The sequence below is a fragment of the Semicossyphus pulcher genome, unplaced genomic scaffold, assembly GCF_022749685.1.
Source record: "Semicossyphus pulcher isolate SPU_LCO1_2020_fin unplaced genomic scaffold, fSemPul1.0.p SCAF_3, whole genome shotgun sequence".
NCBI classification, from domain to species: domain Eukaryota; kingdom Metazoa; phylum Chordata; class Actinopteri; order Labriformes; family Labridae; genus Semicossyphus; species Semicossyphus pulcher.
In genome coordinates, this window is record NW_027211704.1 from 29,371,572 (window position 1) to 29,392,215 (window position 20,644).

General features: G+C 39.2%; 1 protein-coding gene across 1 annotated transcript in view; it reads right to left on the reverse strand.

The window, feature by feature from the left end:
* Positions 1-9,765: 9,765 nt before the first annotated feature.
* The window catches only part of epha8 (eph receptor A8), a 125,128-nt gene continuing 114,249 nt past the window's right edge, over positions 9,766-20,644 (reverse strand). Inside the window, exons 15-20 of the mRNA XM_069677413.1 lie at positions 20,012-20,197; positions 17,968-18,029; positions 17,025-17,234; positions 12,514-12,663; positions 12,234-12,424; positions 9,766-9,868 (exon numbers count right to left, since the gene is read on the reverse strand). Of these exons, the coding sequence (XP_069533514.1) occupies positions 9,766-9,868; positions 12,234-12,424; positions 12,514-12,663; positions 17,025-17,234; positions 17,968-18,029; positions 20,012-20,197 (902 nt within the window). The remainder of the gene's footprint in view (positions 9,869-12,233; positions 12,425-12,513; positions 12,664-17,024; positions 17,235-17,967; positions 18,030-20,011; positions 20,198-20,644) is intronic.

Genomic DNA, 20,644 nt, shown 5'->3' on the forward strand with positions numbered 1-20,644 from the left:
TAACTGTAAAAAGTTGCCGTTAATTGAACATGTCTTGTGTCCTGCCTCACAATCCTGTGTTGTGTACTCAGTGTGAGAAATATTGTCCTGCAGCCGAGCCTGATTAAAATCTTTCTGTCAGTATAACGACTCTTTGTAATTCAGCCTGAACAAACGCGTGAATAATTGGACTGCTGCAGCCTTAAATCTGTTACCATGTGGCAAACATTTACACAGTCATTACTATTCATTCGGCGGCACACATAAGGTTATTTGTTAAACACTTAAGCTGACACTTAGCGCTGACACAATGCTGCTGTTTCTATGAACAACACATTGTTTTTCTCTCCTCTCTTACAGTAAGAGCACGAGTGGACCGCGCGTATACATCACTGTGACGCAGCAGCAAAATCTACACGAGTCAGCATTATGTCAAGTCTTAAGTTTATGTTTCTTTTGAATTTATATATTTAGATTTATCTTGTCAGTCTGTGTGTACCTCATGAATTATATATGACCTATTTACAGAGAAGCACCATTAAGTCATGAATATATGCATATTATAATAGTGTTTGTTCAATATGGTGCAGAGGAAACATATTGTTAGATTCACTGTCTGCTGTGAGTCACTGAGAGCGCAGATCCGCTTCTTACTCAGTGGAAGTCAGACTAAATAGTAGTTTCATTAATGTAAATATTATTATCATTGTTAATAATAACATCAGTGATAACAATTATAATATCACATTTCTGTTCATGTTATCTGTTTTGTTTTTTTTGACACAGTTTCACTGCTTGTTATAGATATGTTATGATATACAGTATATATGTTTCCTGTTCATGGCTTGAAAAAGATTGTGACCAAAAGCTTGCATGTTCTTTGCACAGATTTGAGTGTGCAGATTCTTTTTTCATTCATTTCACTCCTTAAAGCTCCAGCACCTCAATCAAGTCTGATAAATACTCATTGCACATTTGCACGTTTATTTAGTTTTATTCTTTTATTTATGTTTTTTTGTAAGTTATTTATATAGAAAATACTGTTTCTGATATTATACTGTATAATGTATAAAAAGTCACAAGCATGTATCTCAATAAGAGCTAATATTTGGATTTGTTTGGCAAACTATAAGATAAAAAACTTATACTTAAACTTAAACTTATATTCTGATAAACTTCTGATATTATGGATATGATTTGGAGATACAAACATTTTTCATTGAACAGTGACATTATTTAAGTGAGTAAAGCTTTATTTATAGAGCACTTTTAAAACAGTTGGTTACGAAGTGCTTCACAAACAGAAATAAAAAAACAAACTAAATCAGAATCAAAATCACAAATCACAACAGAATCACAACAAACAAGGCAAAATAAGAAACAGGCAAAAGGAAAACAAAGATAAACACAAGACAGGGATGGAGAGTCAGTCTGTACAGATGAGTTTTTAGCTGCTTCTTGAAACCGTCCAAAGATTCAGCAGATCAGATGGATTGTGGAAGATGATTCCAGAGGGTGAAGGCTACAACAGTAAACCTTTTGTTTTAGTCTATGAGCGTGGGATGGATAGCAGGTTGAGATCGATGATCGGAGCAGACGAGAAGAAGAATATAGAAAGAGGTCTGAAGTGTTACAAGGGGCGAGGTCATGCACTGCTTTATATGTAAGCAACACAATCTTGGAGTTTTTGAATTATACAGGAAGCAGATGGAATCCATGTTTATTTTACAATTTTTGAACTGAGAATTAAAAATTAAGCTTTAATATTTTCTTCTGATGAACAAAATTGTAAATTTGACACAGGTTCAAGGACACATTGACATTACAGTCTGCTGAAACATAGATGTCACACTGAAGATGATAAAAGAAGCAGGATTTGCACAAATAAAGCTGATCAGTGGAGAGCTGATCAGTGGAGAGCTGTGGAAGAAAACTGTTCAGCTGGTTAGATTTTGCTAAAAAGGAGCATGCAGTCTGAGTCAAGCTTAATAATTCAAGGTTGAAACAATAACTTTTCAGGCTTTGTTTAGTTGTCACTCAGTATGATTGCATGCAAATGTTGCATGCATGCTGTGTTGTTGCTGCTGTCTAAGCAGGTCTCTCTTGAGAATGAGACCACGTGTCTCAATGAGATTACCTGTCTAAATAAAGGCTAAATAAAACTAAAAACCAGGTAAGAACACAGCAGGTCAGTATGCTGATTTATCTTCTTCTTTTAGGTTGCTACTTTCGTTGTGTGTGTATGTGTTCTGTGAGTATCACATTGATATGACAGGCTCTGTAATGAGAGCACACAGAGTTTACTCACGACATGAAATGTGTCTAAATTTTACAAATAGTCTGTAATACTGAAATGCTGTGCCAAGCCTATTTTGACAAACAGACTTCTTACTGTCAGTTTCAGATTTGGGTTGACATAAAATGTTTTTTTCCCCCCTGAAAACATGATGTATCACTCACTGTGTGTAATGAGCTGCCGTTACAGAGGTACTTCCCATGCTTCTGTCACGCACATGCTCACCTGTAAACACCTGAACACAAAGTTAGTTATAAATGATTCAGAAATCTGCTTAATTTTTTTTTTTTACCACTTTTCTTTTTTTCTGTCTAAGTCAGTCAAAGAATCTAAATGAAATGTGCAGAAACAAACAGTAAGATAAAATGCAAACACACTGACCTGTAAGTTGGCCAAGGCCTGACCCGTGTTCAAGCCACTATCTCTCTTTCCAGAAGTCATTTATTTCCTTGATGAGAACCTCTGACCAGTCGTCAGGTTTTTTCCCTCACAAAATGTAACGCTTCTAAATTATTGCACATTTTTTTAAGAGGACAGGATGACCTCACGTTGAACTGAGAGATTTAGGCTTATTAAACAGCTGGCTGCTTAATAAGAGGAGTGTTCCTCTCCTCTTAGAGCGTATAAATCACATTTCAGGTAGAACAGTGGCAGGTCAATCCAATAAAATCCAGCTGGTGATGAATTTTCACACTTCTTTTTCCACTCTATCAAATTAAGTGTTTTAAAATAGTGGAGCTGAAAGATATTTTGTGTTCTGTTAAGGGAAAAGTCCCCTCAGAGGAGAGTAAAAATAATACAGAACAAAACCAAAAAGTACCTATAGCGCAGGGAGAGTGAGCTGACAGGGCGATCCCCGGAGACTGCTTCTCGCTCAGCGCTCACGGATTGTTTACTTGATGAAATATACTTGTGGAATTACAACACTGCAAGCTACACACATGCATTGTTCCAAGGTTGTTCACAAAGACTTCATTACGAGTGTGCACAGATTTACACAGATGTGAGAGCTGGTTAATGAATTTGCATTGTTGCTTCTCCACTATGGAAGCAAACTTGACAATAAAATGTCTGAGCGTTTAAATCCATCTGCATTGTCTGCTGCTCCCTCGTGATGTGGACCTGCTGTGAGGCGATAAGAAACGCCAAAACCACTCTTGTCGTGATCAGCTTTGAGCTCAGTTTGTAGTCAACCGCGGGACATCCGGGGGACGCGAGGATACGAACACGGCTGAGGCTCGGAGGGTGCCTGATTGCAGATACAATGTGTTCTCACCACCGCTCCCGCTGAAGTCAACCAGGGGACAGGGAAGATGGTCGGTAGCGATGGGCGGGATTCTGCGCCGTCTTGGGGACGTGGCCGCGGCTGATAATTGGGCGTGGGACTCGGTGGCAACACAGCAACACGGCCTTAGTAATGAGATTAATGATGTTGTGTTAGGTCTTGTTTCACCAAGGAGAGGATTATCTCCTAACAGCCCTCCTAAGGTGAAGGAAAGGACAATTACTCAGACACAGATTCATCAGAGCCATTCGCTATTCAGGCTGAGCTCAAAATGATGTTTCAGAGCCGGGTCAGGGCTCCTTCCCACAGAAAAAAAAGCAATTTACTCAAAAACTCAGCAATGAGCATTAAGGAAGTCAAAGTCAATTGTTTTCAACCTGAGAGGAGCAGAGTGAGTGTTATGCTGCTGCAAAGTTCAGATGGACTCCTGATCAAACACCTCGGGGTGAATATGAATATGCTTCTCGTATGTGAGCGAGCAGAGCGAGTAATGATGGCTTTCTTTGTCAGAGATGAGAGCTAGATTAATTTTCTTGAGCTCTGCCCTCTCTGAACACAGGAAAATATTCATTACAAATGATCTTTGGGCCATCTGAGGTGATTGCTTGAATGATGCACCACTTCTTAGCGAATCTCTCTCCAAGGCTGCCAGACGCATTCAGGAATACATGCTGATGTCTTTCATGTTGGTAAAGATGAATCCAAAGAACATCTCATGCAGGGAGGGAGTGCATCGGGAGTTGAATGCAGGTTATTTAAGGCCTGCTGCTATAATTTTTATTCGTAAACATAATGTAGGTTCAGCCCTGAACATATCAAGCACCAAAGTCCTGCCATTTGTTAAACCTACCCTCTGTTCCACTCATCTATACGACAATATACTTTTTCATAAAGGGTGAGCAGTCTTTGCAAAAAACACACATATGACCCCCATCTTCTATCAATATTCTCAGCCAAAAAGTTACAAATGTACTACACTGTAAAATAAGCATTAACATGATCATTTAGGTCAGGGAACTTCCAGAAAAGCTCAGTCACAACTTTTTGTTACCATGGATGCATTAGGGCCCGATCAGACAGAGCGCGTTTTGCAGGCTGTAAAACACAAGGTGCACCGCACTGCCTTTTTTGTTGAAGCCTACAGTTAAAAAAAGAGCAGCTCGCTGCACCTTTTTTTCTACTGTTGTTAAGGCAACCACCGAATCATAGTTGTCATTAAAATAACCGTCATATTGTAAACTGACAGGAGCCCGCCTCTCCTTTCACCCGATCAGAAAAAACGCCAATGACGATTGAAATGTCCTCCGATCAAATACATAAAACAAAGAGACACAGTTGACCTTGTCTGCAGTTTGAGGTGTCAACAGTTTTACAGATGATGCTTTATAACGGTTGTCTATGGGGACAACATTTGTCTCACTGCAATACCACGAGTGACCACTATGCAAAATTGGAAGCAAGGCTGAGGGGCAACATTGTATCCAGGTCTAACTAAAGCGTCCAGGGTTATGGACTCATGGCCAACCTTGGGTCCCATCAGCTATAGTCTGACAAAGATATAGCCTCTGGGGACAATGGTGCACGTCAGGTGTGTCCGGTTTAGCCAGCTGTTAGCGATAAACGACTTCCAGTCTAGGCTTCCTTTTCCGCGTGCTGCATTGTTTTCCAGAAAGAGAACCCGTTTTTTTCAACAAATTATAAATTTCAACATCATGATGTAGATCAGTAAAAAGTCAAATTGAAGCTTTGTCAGGTCTGTCCTCAAGAGGAGAAGAAAACTACTTTTAAAATGCTTGTTTGTTGAACAGAGGTCGAAACGATCAATTCTGATGCATTCGAGGAAGTCAGGAAATCTAAACGCTGAACGGCTTTAGTGACACAGCGTCAAGATCTGTTTGAAGAGATTAATAAGAAGCTAAATGGAAGCTGATGGGAGCCGGGGTTATTACGGCGCATTACGTTCCGCCTGCTTTTGCTCTCCACAGGGACTGTTTTTTCTGCAAATGCCGCAGCCTACTGATACGTGATTGGTCAATGTTACTCGGACACAAGCGTACTACAGATGGAAACCAGAACACTTGCCAAACCCCTGCCAACATATTCTACATTTCTATGTAGAATCTGTAAATAGAGGTTACCTCAAGGCTAACGTGTTAGCAAGCAATTCTCCACTTACTCTAGCAGACACGCAACATTAATATTCGTTTGAAGTTGTTTTTTTCACCACAGAGGTAAGCAAGTGTACTGTATTTTTTGTGTGTGAAATCAGCTATCTGTTGAAACAATGTTGAGTTCAAAGCATCCAGAAACCAAAACAACAAAGTGAATGAAACTCATCCACAACTGTGAGGAACTTCAGAGTTTGATGATAATTTTCTGTGGGTTTGCCGCTATGAGCAACAAACATTTCATGCAGTCAGTTGATTAATTGACTGAATCAAATGAAACAATGAAAACTATAATTCCCATGAATTTTGAGTGTGTACAAACATTAGGCATTGGGGACACATCAGCTGTGAATTGCATTAGAAATAGTCGGAAAATCACTGTTGCAGTCACACACAGACAAACGTTCCTTTATTGTGTATTTATGGACAGTTTGCACATTTATCATTAGCAACAAGGATGATTCATCGACTGTAATAAAACCTCTCAGAGTTGTATTATTTGGAAAACAAATGAGTATGAATAAATAATGAAATGTGAATAAATCCGGTTGTTGTTGTTTTTTTTCCTCCTTTCAGTGACTGAACTCGCTGTATACATTATAAATCAATTCATCTAGCAAAAACATATGCTAACTTTATAAAATATGGGGTTTCAGTTCAAGTCCAGTGTCTTCAATAGCATCCTAAAGAAAAAAGAAATCTTTGAAACCAGTAGTGAAATGCCACTATGATACATATTCAAGAGATATCATGAGGTTCTTCTCTAATAAAAACTGACATCAATCATCTAGAGGAAAACCTACCGAGGTGCACAAGAAGAAGACATTCTCTTGATGGCACAGAGGGGGTATAAATCAGGGCTGATTATGTTCTTGAGAGCTTTTAGATATAAACATTCTACTTACATGTTCTTCACTTTGTCACCAACACTGAGGCAAACAGTGTCATCACATTTAATCAGAAGTAACACTTTATTTTACAGTCTGCGTAGCTTATATGTACTTTGTATTCCCAGCATTCAAACAAATGATGTGTTCAGGTAATATGCACTCTGGGGTACAGAATTATTGCACTGAATGAAATAAGTGCTGACGTTGTTGCCATAACATCCACTGAATTAAAGAAGCTTCTGCACCATTTTGTTCATAAATGCCAAGAGAATAAGAGGGCTTTCAGGTGTAACACACCTTCCCAGCCAAACATCAGGCTACTCAGAGGACGCTTTAACGACAGCTTGGGGATAGTGTTCGATCAACCCTAATAAATGTCTCATTTTGGTTGAAAGCTAAAAAAGATGCACATTAAAGTTATATTGGGTTAATAGTTTAGGGTTTTTTAGGATAAACATTTAGTGGAAGTTTAGAGAAATAGAACATTTTGTACAGCGTTTGGCAGGTTTAGTCATGGGCTACTTTAGAAAAAAAAATCAGGGTCCACGGTCAAATGTTCAACTGTTCTTGGGCTTCATGTTGGTCACAACAGGAATTCGATTTAGCCAACATTTTGTGTTCATTCAGACATTAGCAGCCAAGTTGTAGGCTTTGAACAATCACTGTAAATAGGTATATAATAATAAAAGCAAAGAGATACTGATCATTTTTTTCTGATATTTAGATTTTTTAGGTGCAGTTAACCGCAAACATTCTGCTTTGCTAGTTAGCACTCCTCAGCTGAAGGCTACACCTAGCTTACACTGTAGATGTAGTGTGTAAGCTAGGTGTACCACTGCATTACAGTGTAACTAATGCATCATCTAAAATGCATCTAGTTGTCAGCTACTAGCTTGCTGTTAGCTACTTGGCTAACAAACGCATGAAACCAAGGATGCAAATTTTGTCAATCCTGCATTCCAAATACATTTTCCAAATGTGGGATCTCCCAAATGCACTTCAGAAATGCCTTTAAGCTATATGAAATGTATTTCTGCATCTGAGATTAAGAAAAGGAAAAGCATGTAGCCTGTAATATGTTTATGAATAAAGTTGTTTTTGCAGTTTCAAATGTATTTATATAGAAAGAAAAAGAGTTTTCCAAAGATCTTAATTCAGGGTCCACTCAGGCCTGCTAGCCCTTTTCTGAAGAATTCAACCACATCTCATGTTCTTCACCAGCTCTTAGTTTGTTCTGCTGTCATGATGTGACTCACTGTAACTATGTCGTTTTAGTCAAACGATGACAAGCAGTAATATATACTTGATAATAGCCTCCTAAGTGAACCTTAAATTACGATTACCGTAATTTATCATCCTGCTATTTCCAAAGTAAAAGTAACAATCTCAAACTTTTTCATGTTAAGTCACTATCTATCGCCAAATGAGGTAACACAATGGTGACTGAGCCTATGGCCAACTCATGAAAGCCTTTGTATTTGCAGTATATCGTATTTTATGGACTGGGTGTCTGTAGCGACTTTGGTGGAAAAAATCAAAAGCGCCGCCCAGTTAGTGACGTGTTTTCCATCACCCAGCAGTGCTTGGTCTGTCAGAGAGGGTAGGCGGGGCTAAACGGTTGCACTTTTGATTTCTGTAGGCATTAAGAGGAAACAGTAATCTACTATGGCTGACAAAACAAAGAAAAGATCGATGACTACAGATACAACTTCAAAAATAAATGAAAATCCAAAGAAAAAAAACTAATTAATGCTCAGATGAAGGCAAACAGTCTACAAATGAAAGCAAGGAAAATCAAGAGTTAGAACCATGAGAGAGAAGCCAGCTGTAGACGTCTAGCTAAATCAGGCTCCCGTAATTTCTGATTATTCCCAGTGGGTGGTGCTAAAGAGCACGAATCTGAAATATTCGAGATTGTATCTTTAAGTATAAACTTTCTCACTCACATCTGATTAAAGTTTCTACTACTTGAAGTTAATTTGTTTTATCTTATACATATATTTGCAATATTTAAAACAGATTTGAAATGCATTTAGAACAGCAGTGCATTATAAATACATTTGAAATGCAGGTACAACATAAATCCTCAAATATATTGAAAATGCATCAGATGCCAAATCTATTACCATATTTGGAATAGCATTGTGTATACCTTTTCACATGTGTTCCGTATAATCTAAATATATTATATTTTTGCTTTTTTGTGACTAAAGAAATTATATTAAAAGAAATCTCATGAGCAAGCTGCTAATAACACTAATGAATGATATATATCACTTTCTCTTCTTGGGTTTTAAACTTTATAATTATACTTTTAAACATCTAATTCTTTAACAGACCAACATAACGGCTCCAGTTGTGGCTGAGAGCAGATTTGTGACACAACTTGAAAGCCTCTCCACACAGAGAGATTGTAGAATAAAGTGCACTGTAACTGAATCATACACATCTTCCAAGTACAGTAGTTGTGCGCCGCGCGGCTTCAAACTGGGCAGAGGGCTCTAGGGCTCTCCTGGGATCATTCATCAAGGTTGGACGGCGGAGAAATGTGCCTGTTGTTGGTATTAATAGCCTTGGGTGAAATAGGTCTTCTCCGCTGTGGAGACGATCTGGCAACTCGGGTGAGCCCTATCTCACTTTTCTCCACTTTCTCTGACTCGAGCCTCATTCTGGGCTTCATTGTCCTCGAGCTGTTTCTGAAGGCAGCGAGTGTCAGCAGAAAACACCCCCATCCCCAGCCTCCACATCGCTCCATGTACTCTTGCTATTGCCCGGGTCAGTAAATCATATTTCTCTGATAAATTCATGATTGATAAATTATCTTCTCTTTGTAGACAATAAAATCAAAATAATTTGTGGTAATTAAGGCAGTCTTTCCATGTATAAACAAGACATTTAAACTCAGAAATGTAATCGGGTAGGAAAAAATGAAAGGTCGGACTTGTCCCATTGAAGTCATGTTTGCTTGCTCCATAGCTGAAACCTTTCATGTTTTGTTCTTCAGTTTCTTGAGGAAAAAGTCTTGTAAAGTTCCCTTATATTCACTTCTCCTTTGTAGCTGATCATCTTAATTTCCGCAGAGTCCCTCTTGACCTTACAGAAGCCTAAGTTTCTAGATTTCAGCAGAAAGACACCTCAGCATTGGAGTTATACGTGCACAGACGGCACACTCTTGTTGAGTACCTGCGCCCTCATCAGCTGAACGCTGGTCATGATCTTCTTCTGGTGGCCCATCAGCGTCACCCCGAGCCTCTGGATGTCCCTGCACGTAACACACAAATACAAATACAAAAAATAACAGTTTTAGAGATCCAGGATGGCCTTCATGCAGTTTCACTCTCAATTTCTGGAAATGAAAAAGGATTATTAAATAGTTTTGACATAAAATATAAAAACACTCAGTTTTGGTTAAGCATACATTTAATTTTCAGATGAAGGTTGAGCCCTGTTAGGAGCCTTGTTTAAACAACAGTAACCACCAACACTAACAGGACATCCACACAAGATGTTTTATGTCAATGTCTTCGATATTACTCTGTTGTTACTCACTATGTAAGCAGGTAATTCTGATCGCCATAGAACCATTTTTTCCTTTTGCCCGACATGTGCTTGTTTGTGGCCATCATAAACTATTTTATTATTTGGTAGTATTTGAGATTTACTAGTTTACTTTACATCATAAAATAGATGGGATAATGTAGTGTGTGATGTTAGCTGTAAGCTAAGTAAAACAGAAATGATCCTGACCCCTGGATCTGACCCCTGGCTCTGGATCATTAAGGTAAGGTTCAGCAGGAGAGTGAAAAGTACGCCTTAAAGGGCCATTTTGGGGAGCTGATGCCATTTCGAAAAATGTTTGCTCTGTGCCAAACTATGTAAAATGCATCATCTGGCAGTGGTCAGGGAGCTCGCTAAACTACACTTCTTCAATCTAGGACGCCCGCCTCCGATGGCATGTATCGTTCAAAATCATCAGGTTTGAAATGTAGACTGCAGACCTGAAGATTTTTAAGAAGATCCACCGGTATCTGTACCGCTCTGAGCCATTGCCTGCCTGAAAACAGTAGTATTTCACTCCAGCATCTCTGGCTGGGATGTTCCTTTCAGAGGGAGGGGCGCAATGCACGCTGTGTGGTGTAGGAATGTAGAATGGGCGAAACTACAAGCAGTTTGTCCAACTTTCTCCACAGCTATGGCACCAAATTCAAATATTATTGCTTATATTGATTACAGAGAACACCAGCTTTGACTGACAGTGGCTTTTTCCAGGGGTGAATTGCTCCTTTAAGTCAATGGAAGTAGCTCATTAGATGGATATGTTAAGGTGGTAATTAACGTAGAAAATAAGCTGTGCAGAGACACAACAGTTAAACTGATTTTAACTCTATTTTCTGAGATTTACTTGGAGCTTGATTTAAACGCGCTGAAGCTAAAACTAAACAATCAAATCATTTTATTCCTAAGTGAGGCGATTTCTGCCCCTACAGTCTTTAAGCCGGCAGAGCCCAGTGGCTAACAGAGCACCCAGTTGCTATCACTCTCCATCACGGTCAGTACTTACCCTTGGTTCATGCTTATGACATGTCCCAGAGTGTGGTAACCCCCTGCTGCAAAGTGGTCCTTGTAGCGGCTCATCTTTATGGTGTCCAGCCACTCGTTTACTGAGTTACAGCTACTGAAGTCTGGGATAGCTCTCTCCATCAGAGGAGGACTGCTTAAACTGTGTCAGAGAGAGAGACAGATGGCCAGAGATACAGAGAGAGAGAGAGAGAGAGTAAGATGAATGGGAAGACAGAAAGATTAGTCCGAAGGAGTCCGAAACAGGAAAAGAGTCAAAAAGTGAGCAAGAGGCAGAGCGACTGGGGGAAAGCGCGCCTTTGAAATGCGTTAGTAGCTGAGGCAGAAAATCAATAGCAGTTAAAATGATAGAGAAGAGGTGGCTGCTGTGGTAACAGGACTGCTGCTTTGGGTAGATTAATACAGGGAAAAATCCTTCACACTCCTCCTTCTCCTCTCCCTCTTCCTCCAACTGCTGCTTCTCTCACCCCACACACTGAAGCACAGTGTCATGCACCACCGACTCTGTAGGACCTGCGATCTGAACAGAGCAATTTAAACAGGTCCAGCTTAAGCTCAGGTGTCCTCGCGAACTTGCTCCCAGATTCACCGCGGATCAATGTCAATATCACAGCTGGGCTTTTACTTAACGCACAGCGCGTCTATCAGAGATGAGCTTATCGGAAAAACGAACGCGACTGCTCCCTTCATCTGCCAGAGAACTTTGTGGGAAACTTTAGGCTGCTACTTTATCCCACTGTGCTCATGTTTGCTAGCAGCTGGATTTGATTGGATTTTCTCTGCCTCCCACACCAGGACAGTTACTTAGTAGCCTAACAGTCTGTCACTGTATATTGTCCAGGAGATCATCTTCTCAGCCCCTCGCAGGCGGTGTCTAGCTTTGATTTGCAGCTTAATCCGCTAATCACATGAACCAATATTTGATTAAATGTTGGCGAACTGTCACGCCAAATTAAATCAAAAGACTCCTCGGCATGTGACTCAATGCACCCATGTTGCCTTTCTGCGAATATGGACCTATTCAGTGTCCCACCCACCTGCAGAGCGTATCCATAGACTTCAGGTTCTCTGGGTTGCGGATTAGCTTGTCAAGAACAGTGACTATCTGGCAGAAGCGCGGCCTCTCGTTGCGATCCTTCTGCCAGCAGTCCAGCATGAGTGTGTGTAGAGCAGCAGGGCAGCCCATAGGAGCCGGCAGCCTGTAGCCCTCCTCCACTGATTTGATCACCTGCACATGTACAGCAAAACATGTATGAGGCTAATTGTCTGCATTGAAAATACACTGAAGGTTAGTTATGTTCCATAAATAGGGCTCACATCTCTGTTGGTGAGGTTCCAATATGGTCGCTCTCCGTAGGACATCACCTCCCACATGACCACTCCATAGCTCCACACGTCACTGGATGAGGAGAACTTTCTGTAGGTGATGGCCTCCGGTGCCGTCCAGCGGATTGGAATTTTCCCGCCCTGTGAGGATGTATTACTTTTTAGACAGGTTTGAAGACATTTTAAGGTATTGCATCCATAATTGCAGTTTCAGTGGTAAATCTGGCTGTACTTTTTATTTTTCTTGTTGTTATCAAAAACATTTATATTTGTATCCAAACCATGACACATCTAATTCCTCTGTGCAAAAGTGCTCCATTGTTGTACAAAAACATGAGTCACAGTGGTGTAGTGGGTGACTTGCTCCTTTATTACCATGACACACACACTGTTGTATATTTTGACTCAATGCCCTACACACTGTCCTGCTGGAACTGGAGCACCAAAGATGATGAGAACTTATAAATACTGTTTGCTCCGAGTTTCAAGTAAAATCAAGGAAACTGAAGCAGAGTTGAATTTTAGTGGATATTTTGTGTTTTCCTGTGATTTCTCTGAGATTAGGAACTATATACAGTAGAATAATACTGGTCTCACTCTTTAATCACGGCAGGGGAATGTGAAAAGACATGCAACTATTTGGCCTCTATATTTAGGAGGCAGATAGACAGATAGAGGGAGGCACTTAACCTGCAACTGTTCATGAACAACGGGGGGCATTTCATTTCATAGTGGAACTGTATGTGTGTTTCTACAAATATTCACTTGGACTGTAAGGATTCAGATGCTTCACTTTAAGCCACACAAACTGTAGGTGATGTTGATTAAGACGAAGTCAATATGCACATTTTTCTCTTTTTTCTCAAGATTTTCCTCATTATAATACAATTAATACAATCAAAATACATTTTCATTATTGTCATATGGGGTATTTTTCCATCATATTTACATTAACCTTGTTATATTCATGATGATAAACACATTTTTTTGAAGTTACATGACCTTACTACCCTGAAGTGAAAAAAATGTCAGGTGAAAGCTGTGACATTTTTTTGCTCTCATCTATTATTTTACTGGTAGTTTACCAAGCGAGCAGGTGAAAGACATATACAGTTACTTTATTAGGGGTCTTATACTTTGTTGTGTGTTAAAGAGTTAATGCGCATATCTAAATATACCCCAATACAAGTGAGGAACAGAAGTATGATGAGTAAAAAGTAATACAATGTTTGCTTTGCAATGAATTCTGTAACAATGCATCAACACATAAGCTATTGTCAGAATTATTGAAATATTATTTGATAGAGAGACGATGCAATTTAACATATAGTTGTTCCAGTGTAGAGTATAGAGTTGACAGCTTTCGCTAATTTTTAACTCTTGTCCCTTGTTGAGCCTTTACATATACAGTGGTAACAGTAGTATTATTAATCTTAATTTGTAAGTATATAGCAGAAAAATAAAAATGTTATGGAGTAAAAAATATACTATTAATTTCTGACTGTAAGAAGAAAGTATCGTAAAAGGTGATATCTTTGTAAAATATTATCTTAATGTGTCCTTAGGTTTAGTACTTTTGACCATTGACTAAATGTAAATGACAGCATGAACTTGAAACAATGTGGTGAGTGTACTTAACAGAGCTAGTATGAGCGTGTGTTGCACGCCAAGTCAAGAACAGACTTGTAAATGGCAGCAAGTATGTGATCCACTTACACTATCTGGATGTAAAGCTGACACTTCATTAGGTTGACAAATGGATACATCACTTGTTGAACAAGCAAAGCGCTCCCTGTGGGTTATTTTAAACATCCGAAGGTTACTCTTAAAACAAGCCCATTACACACACTTTATGTCCTGCTGGATATTAAAACCAACATCGTGATCTGCTCAGTTTTCTACAACCTTAACTTATGATCTCAACACTTCAGGTTCTTCAAAGTCACTTTGCAGCCAGACTCTGTGTAATATGCAGCTTTATTCACTTCATTCGTAAGTCATTCATAATGTGTGAACTGTATTTATCTTCAGCCTCTATCAGCCATTAACTCCTGGTGTGCTGTAATGATGCTGTAGAGTTTGAAATATCATCCACTATCAAGAGAGATGCTGCATGAAATCACCTTGCTTTCAGTAATCTGATTGCTTTAACAGACTGTAACAGACAAATGTGTCAAATGCTGATTTCCATCTGTGAGCTGATAGCATCAGACTCTGGAAGGAGCTGCCTTGGCCTTTTCTTTTAGTGTAGATTTAATAGATTTGTTCCCATCAGGCTGCAGGTTTAATAATGGGCCGCTCTCCTCTGAAGGATTTCACTTTGCTCTTGCTTTCATGCAGCTTTGATTGCATTTGTATTGCTTTCTTACGGCTGTATTTGTCTTGATGCCACTTTCCTGGACAGATTTCAGTGGAACTGCCTCATAAAACATTAATAGAACAATAACAGGAACATTTTTACCTGTCAGTTAAATTTATTAGATATGAAGAAATATATCTTCCAAAATATAATCTAATGACTGTAATAACGTTCTGCCTGGATTGAGCTAAACTCAACGTTTTGGGATTTTATTTTTTGGTCCATTTCTTTTCTTGTGGCATGCACTTTATTGAATCATCATCTTAAAAGGATTTGTGGGTATCTGCAATCACATCACCAGTCCACATTACAGCTACTTCCATATTTCTTCCTGCAGGTGCTTCTTAATAACAGACCCTCAGTGTAAGTTCAAGTGGGAAGTCTTTAAGCCTCATTAATACACATCTCTCCCTATCTCTCATCCTGCTTCTCTGATCAGCTGGACATGGCAATATCTTACAGTTTAACCAATCAGATAGTTCCATGTGCACCTTCAGCTAATCATAATGCTGCTGTTTGGGTATGTTCTCCTGCAACCATCCTCTGGCCCATACATCTCAACGGTTCATCACACCTAGTGTTCTGGCTGAGCTCCTCATTGCAACAAGACCAGGGGTGCAACGATAAGTTGAGACAAAAATCGATAACGAAATTAGTTGCCAACAAATTTAATTGATAATAGTTGGTTACGTCAATGCACATGGTTTTCATGCTGTGTGCGGACACAACATCATTTTCCAGAGCTGAGTTGCTGAGTAGCGAGCCATTTTGCGAACTTACTATCACTGCTGAAAGGTGCACATGCAGAACAGCGACAGGTAAACAATAAATACCACAATGGCAGTGGCCGATGTTAAACCATCGCATCCTAAAACTTTTAACCCTCAACGCTACAAAGAAGATGATCGCCTGCAAGATTTGTACAGTGGACCTTGCTTATCATGGGAGCCCGCCAGTTATGTGCAAGCATTTGAAGAGAAGGCACTTAGACTTGCAGACTCGCCCAGATAAAATAATTAGCTTCTCAGCTAACGTTAAAATTAGCTACCTATAGACTGAGTTGTATCGGCTTTTAACATCAATATAACACTATAGTGCTAAAGAAAGAGCCCATCGCATCTCTCTTTTAAACATCAACTTCATAGTCCAAAGTTACAGCTATGCTGTGTGATTTTTCTCTCATTTACATTTTCAGTCCCTCACCTTTAACACTTCATCTTTTTCTCTCCTTCTCATCTATAGTTCTTCCTCCTTTCATGTGTCTTTTGTATCAGGAGGAGCCAAACTAGCCGCAAAGTTTATTAAAAGTCATATTTTTGAATGAAGAACTCTTTATTGTCAGTTAGCACATGCTTAAAAGAACCTTCGACTAAATTTGAAAAATGATAAAGCTAAATAAGAGCCATTAAGTAATTGTGCAATTCATGATCTGATTAGTCGAGTAATCTTTTCAATATTGATTACTACTCAACTATCAAAATAGTCATTAGCTCTAATCCCACTAGCATCAGCACCAATGGGCTGCAGCAGTTTTTTTAGATAAATAATGCTTGGTGTCACAAAACACTGGAAGGAGATGTCATTCTTAGCGGACACTTAGCGGACACAATGGGAGCATGTTCAGAGAAAAAATAAAGAAGCTATAGAACAGAGCCCTGAGGAAGCACACAGGTGAAGGGGGCTTGTGAACAATAATAAGTACGGGTTCAGAATAAGCTGCTTGCTCAGGCGGCCTTAACAGCTGTTTTTTTGGAGGAAGGTCTAATTCCATTACATGTTCAGCAAGACTAGGGAGCAGGTAGTGGACTTAAAGAAGAAACAGGAAAGTAATGAGAGACAGGAAATTGGGACAAAGTTACAACATCAGTTCAGTGTCCTGCACAGAAGAAAATTCTACTCCTGCACCATTAAGAGCCTGGAACAGAATCAGCACTACATGGAGTGGTTAGTTCGGCTGAAAACACAGAGGCTGTCCTCTACCTTGCTGTATCACTCCTGGCATATGAGGAGATGTTAATTTACTGTCATTCCCATCACCTGTGATTGCTTCTGCCTGACGCTGACATTTTTTTAACGATCTGTGTGTGTCAAATTTTGTGTGTGTGTGTGCTTCATTTATGCTTGCCTCAATGTGGAAACTCACACTGGTGGTGTATGCAGCGTCGGGGTCATCCTCCAGTACTCGGGACAGGCCGAAGTCAGACACCTTACACACCAGGTTGCTGTTGACCAGGATGTTGCGGGCAGCCAGGTCTCTGTGGATGTAGCCCAGGTCAGACAGGTAGGTCATACCGGCCGCAATGCCACGCAGCAAACCCACCAGCTGGATGATGGTGAACTGGCCGTCATGTCTCTACAGGGAGGCACAAAAGGAAGGGAAAAGAAAGTTTAGAAAGGAGGAAGCAGACAGAGAGAGAGAGAGAGATTTGAGGGAAGATAAAATGAAACATGATGGTATAGCAGGAGAAAAGATAAGGAGAGTGATAACAGAAGAGATTTTAATCAAGATAGAGACGAGAGTAAAGATAAGAGAACAAAACATGACAGGGATTTGCCTTTTAGTAATAATCCACATTCATATACGCAAATACTGGAGCTGTTTGACATTGTCGATATATGACAATGTTAAATCAACTCCTATCTTGTTAATGAAACTTTCAACATTGCTGTTCGAAACCATCACTGCCTCTCCTGGCTAAAAGTCTCACATTCATGAAGTCATGTCTTTTGACGTCTCTCTCCTGCAGGAAACAGGTATCGCCAAATTTGGATAGACGATTACACTTTCACATATTTCACAAAAATTACATTCTCTTTGATAAGTTGAAAACATTTTCCAACCTCAGAGGTTCATAAAGCCTTTTGGAAATCTATTGAATTATTAATGCTACAGACCATAATTAAAGTAAAGCTTTAAAATGTTGTTAACAACTTAGTAATAGATTCACAGGACATCGCTGTTAGTCAGTGGGAATAAATGCCCACTTACTCATTAACGGATATCAGAAAAAACACTTCAATAAATAAATTAACAGTATTAAAAACAAGCAGGCACCTTCACTGCTAAAATAATCTTTAATACTCACCCTGAGGAAGGAGTCCAGAGAGCCGTTCTCCATGTACTCTGTGATGATCATCACCGGTTTGCCTGAGGAGACAGACAGACAGGGACCTTCAGGATCTTTCTTATGCTGAACTAACATATATATATCTAAAGGTTCAACACTAACTTTAAAAACAGTGTAAGATTTATGTGTATGACTGATCACTTTTAATGCAAAAACAGATTTTGTGAAATCAGACAGAGAACATGTAATTTCACACGTTGAGCCTACCCTCGAAAGGTTTTATAGCTCTACACATATTTTTTCCCAAACTAGGGATGGGCATTTCAAGCAAAAATACTTTTGACATTCACTTGGAACTACTCTATTTCTTCTTCTTTTGTTATTTAAAGGCAGTTAACAAGCTTTCAGATGCACTGCAGCCACCGTCTGGCTGTAGTACCGCATTACAACCAGGAGCCGCTAAAAACAATGAAAAAAAAAAATGTTTTTAAGATTAAATATTCAGTCGATTTTTTATAAATGAATAACTATTTGAATATTAGAGATTCATGACACAACCCTAGCCCAAACCACAAAAACACACATAATTTTCACTTTTTGCAGACCCCTTTTGTGTGTGTGTGTGTGTGTGTGTGTGTGTGTGTGTGTGTGTGTGTGTGTGCGTGTGTGCGTGTGTGGACGGTATCTGACATCTGGAATAGAGTACTAAACCAGGTAAGCAGAAAAAAAATCCTCAAAGAGGTAAAATATATATTAATTGAACTGAATGTTTATGGATACAGGTACAAATTGGGTTCTTTGGTGTTAAAGTTAAAAAAAATGGGTCATCAGAGATCTGACAGCATTATAGCTTGTGATCCATTCTGCTCAATAATGTATGGTAACTATGATATGACATCATGAAGAGTATGTTCCATTTGCACGGGTAAAATAATCTGCAGATCTATAGCCTGTGTATATAATTTTAACATTTTATAATTCAATAAAAAAAACAAACCCAAGTGAGAAAGTTGACTTTCAGCCAAGGGCACAGAATAAAAGAAACAGAGGTACAAAAACAAAGTGCAAGAATTGGGCCTGTGCAGGAATCTCCTCAGACATCATAGTGTCCAAATTCCACACTGCATGTTAAGTCTAAGCAGGTTGTGATGACCACTCGAAAGGTGAGATCATTGAGTAAACTGAAAATCACAGTATGCTCCTCCTATGCTAAAAGAACACTTGATTTCAGAGGTGGAACAATAATAAAGTATTATAGAATATTTATTAATCTATCCCCCTCTGAGAAGTTTAATGGACCGAGGCGTTCCTTAACTGTACGTATTGTCTTTTATCAGTAAACTATGTGGATTTCTTTGGTATACTACGACAGCATGAGATATAGCTTGACATTTCTGCCACCACCCACAATTTAATACAAATGAATAGCAAAGGGTCTGTGGGCATAAAGGTTTCTAAAGCAGCTGAAAGTTTCAACAATGTTTCCATGTTCATTGCACAAACTGACCCTTCAAAGCACCGTGTTCTGGGAAACGATCGTAAGATTTGGATGAGCAAGGACACATTCACACATTGGCATAATCTGTCAGAGGGTTTAGGGTTTAAAGGAGGAGGTGGTTTTATGTAATCATTACCAGTATTACCTTCCCAATAGATATCATTTTACTATCCTGCTTCTTTATAATCTTTTGCCCTCCCAGTAAAAAATTCTACATGTTATAATGGTCCTATGTGATGGCTTTAAAATTGGCAAATTTTAAGCCATCTTCCTTATCTTTTCCTGTCTCTTTATGAGCCTTATCCTCGAAACTCTTCAGTCGCAGTCCACCTTAGGATCACTACGGGCTTACTTCAAAAAATGTTAATTGATAGCTTAGCTTAGTCAAAAGAAAAGCTCTCAAGTGTTAACCAGGGGTCAAAAGTGAAGTATATGACACACATGGAGAATACAATTATATTGTTCATTATTGTTATCCTACTTATCAAATATTTTAACCGTTTCTCTGTGAAAGAAATTTTGAAAACATCTTTCCATGAATGTATAGTGTAAGAAGCAACATACTCTGGGTTACGACTCCCTCCAGACGGATGACGTTGGGGTGGTCGAACTGAGCCATGATGGACGCTTCAGCCAAGAAGTCCCTCTTCTGTTTCTCTGTGTATCCTGCCTTCAGGGTCTTCAGGGCCACTGGGATGTCTCTCTTCCCCGGAAGTCTCATTCGTCCGTAACACACCTCCCCAAACTCCCCTAAAGAACATATGAGAATACATATAATGATATAATAATGGTAGTATCACTTGAGTGTTTTTATTTTATTTTCTATTGCAAGGCTGAAATCTAGCTAAAGCTGAAACCAAGGACCTGTTTACTTTCATTTGAATATACTTTGAGTCCTGATCATTACCCTTTCTGAGGCTATTGCATTACCTATCCCTAAATAAAAGTTCCATTTAATCTAGTTAGTTAATGAGAAGGTTTTTTTAAGTTAATTTGCTGGGTTGGATAAGTGAAACAAATCCACGTTTAGGCCTCTGGTACATATTTATGTGCAAATGTGGTAGTAAGCTAGTCATCTATTATCCGCTTTCTCATTAGTTCTTCTCTCTATCTTCAGTATTTCTGCCTGATTGCTGTCATTCTATACTTTATATTTATGTGTATGTATGCAGCAGTCATAACTAGCACCGTGCATTG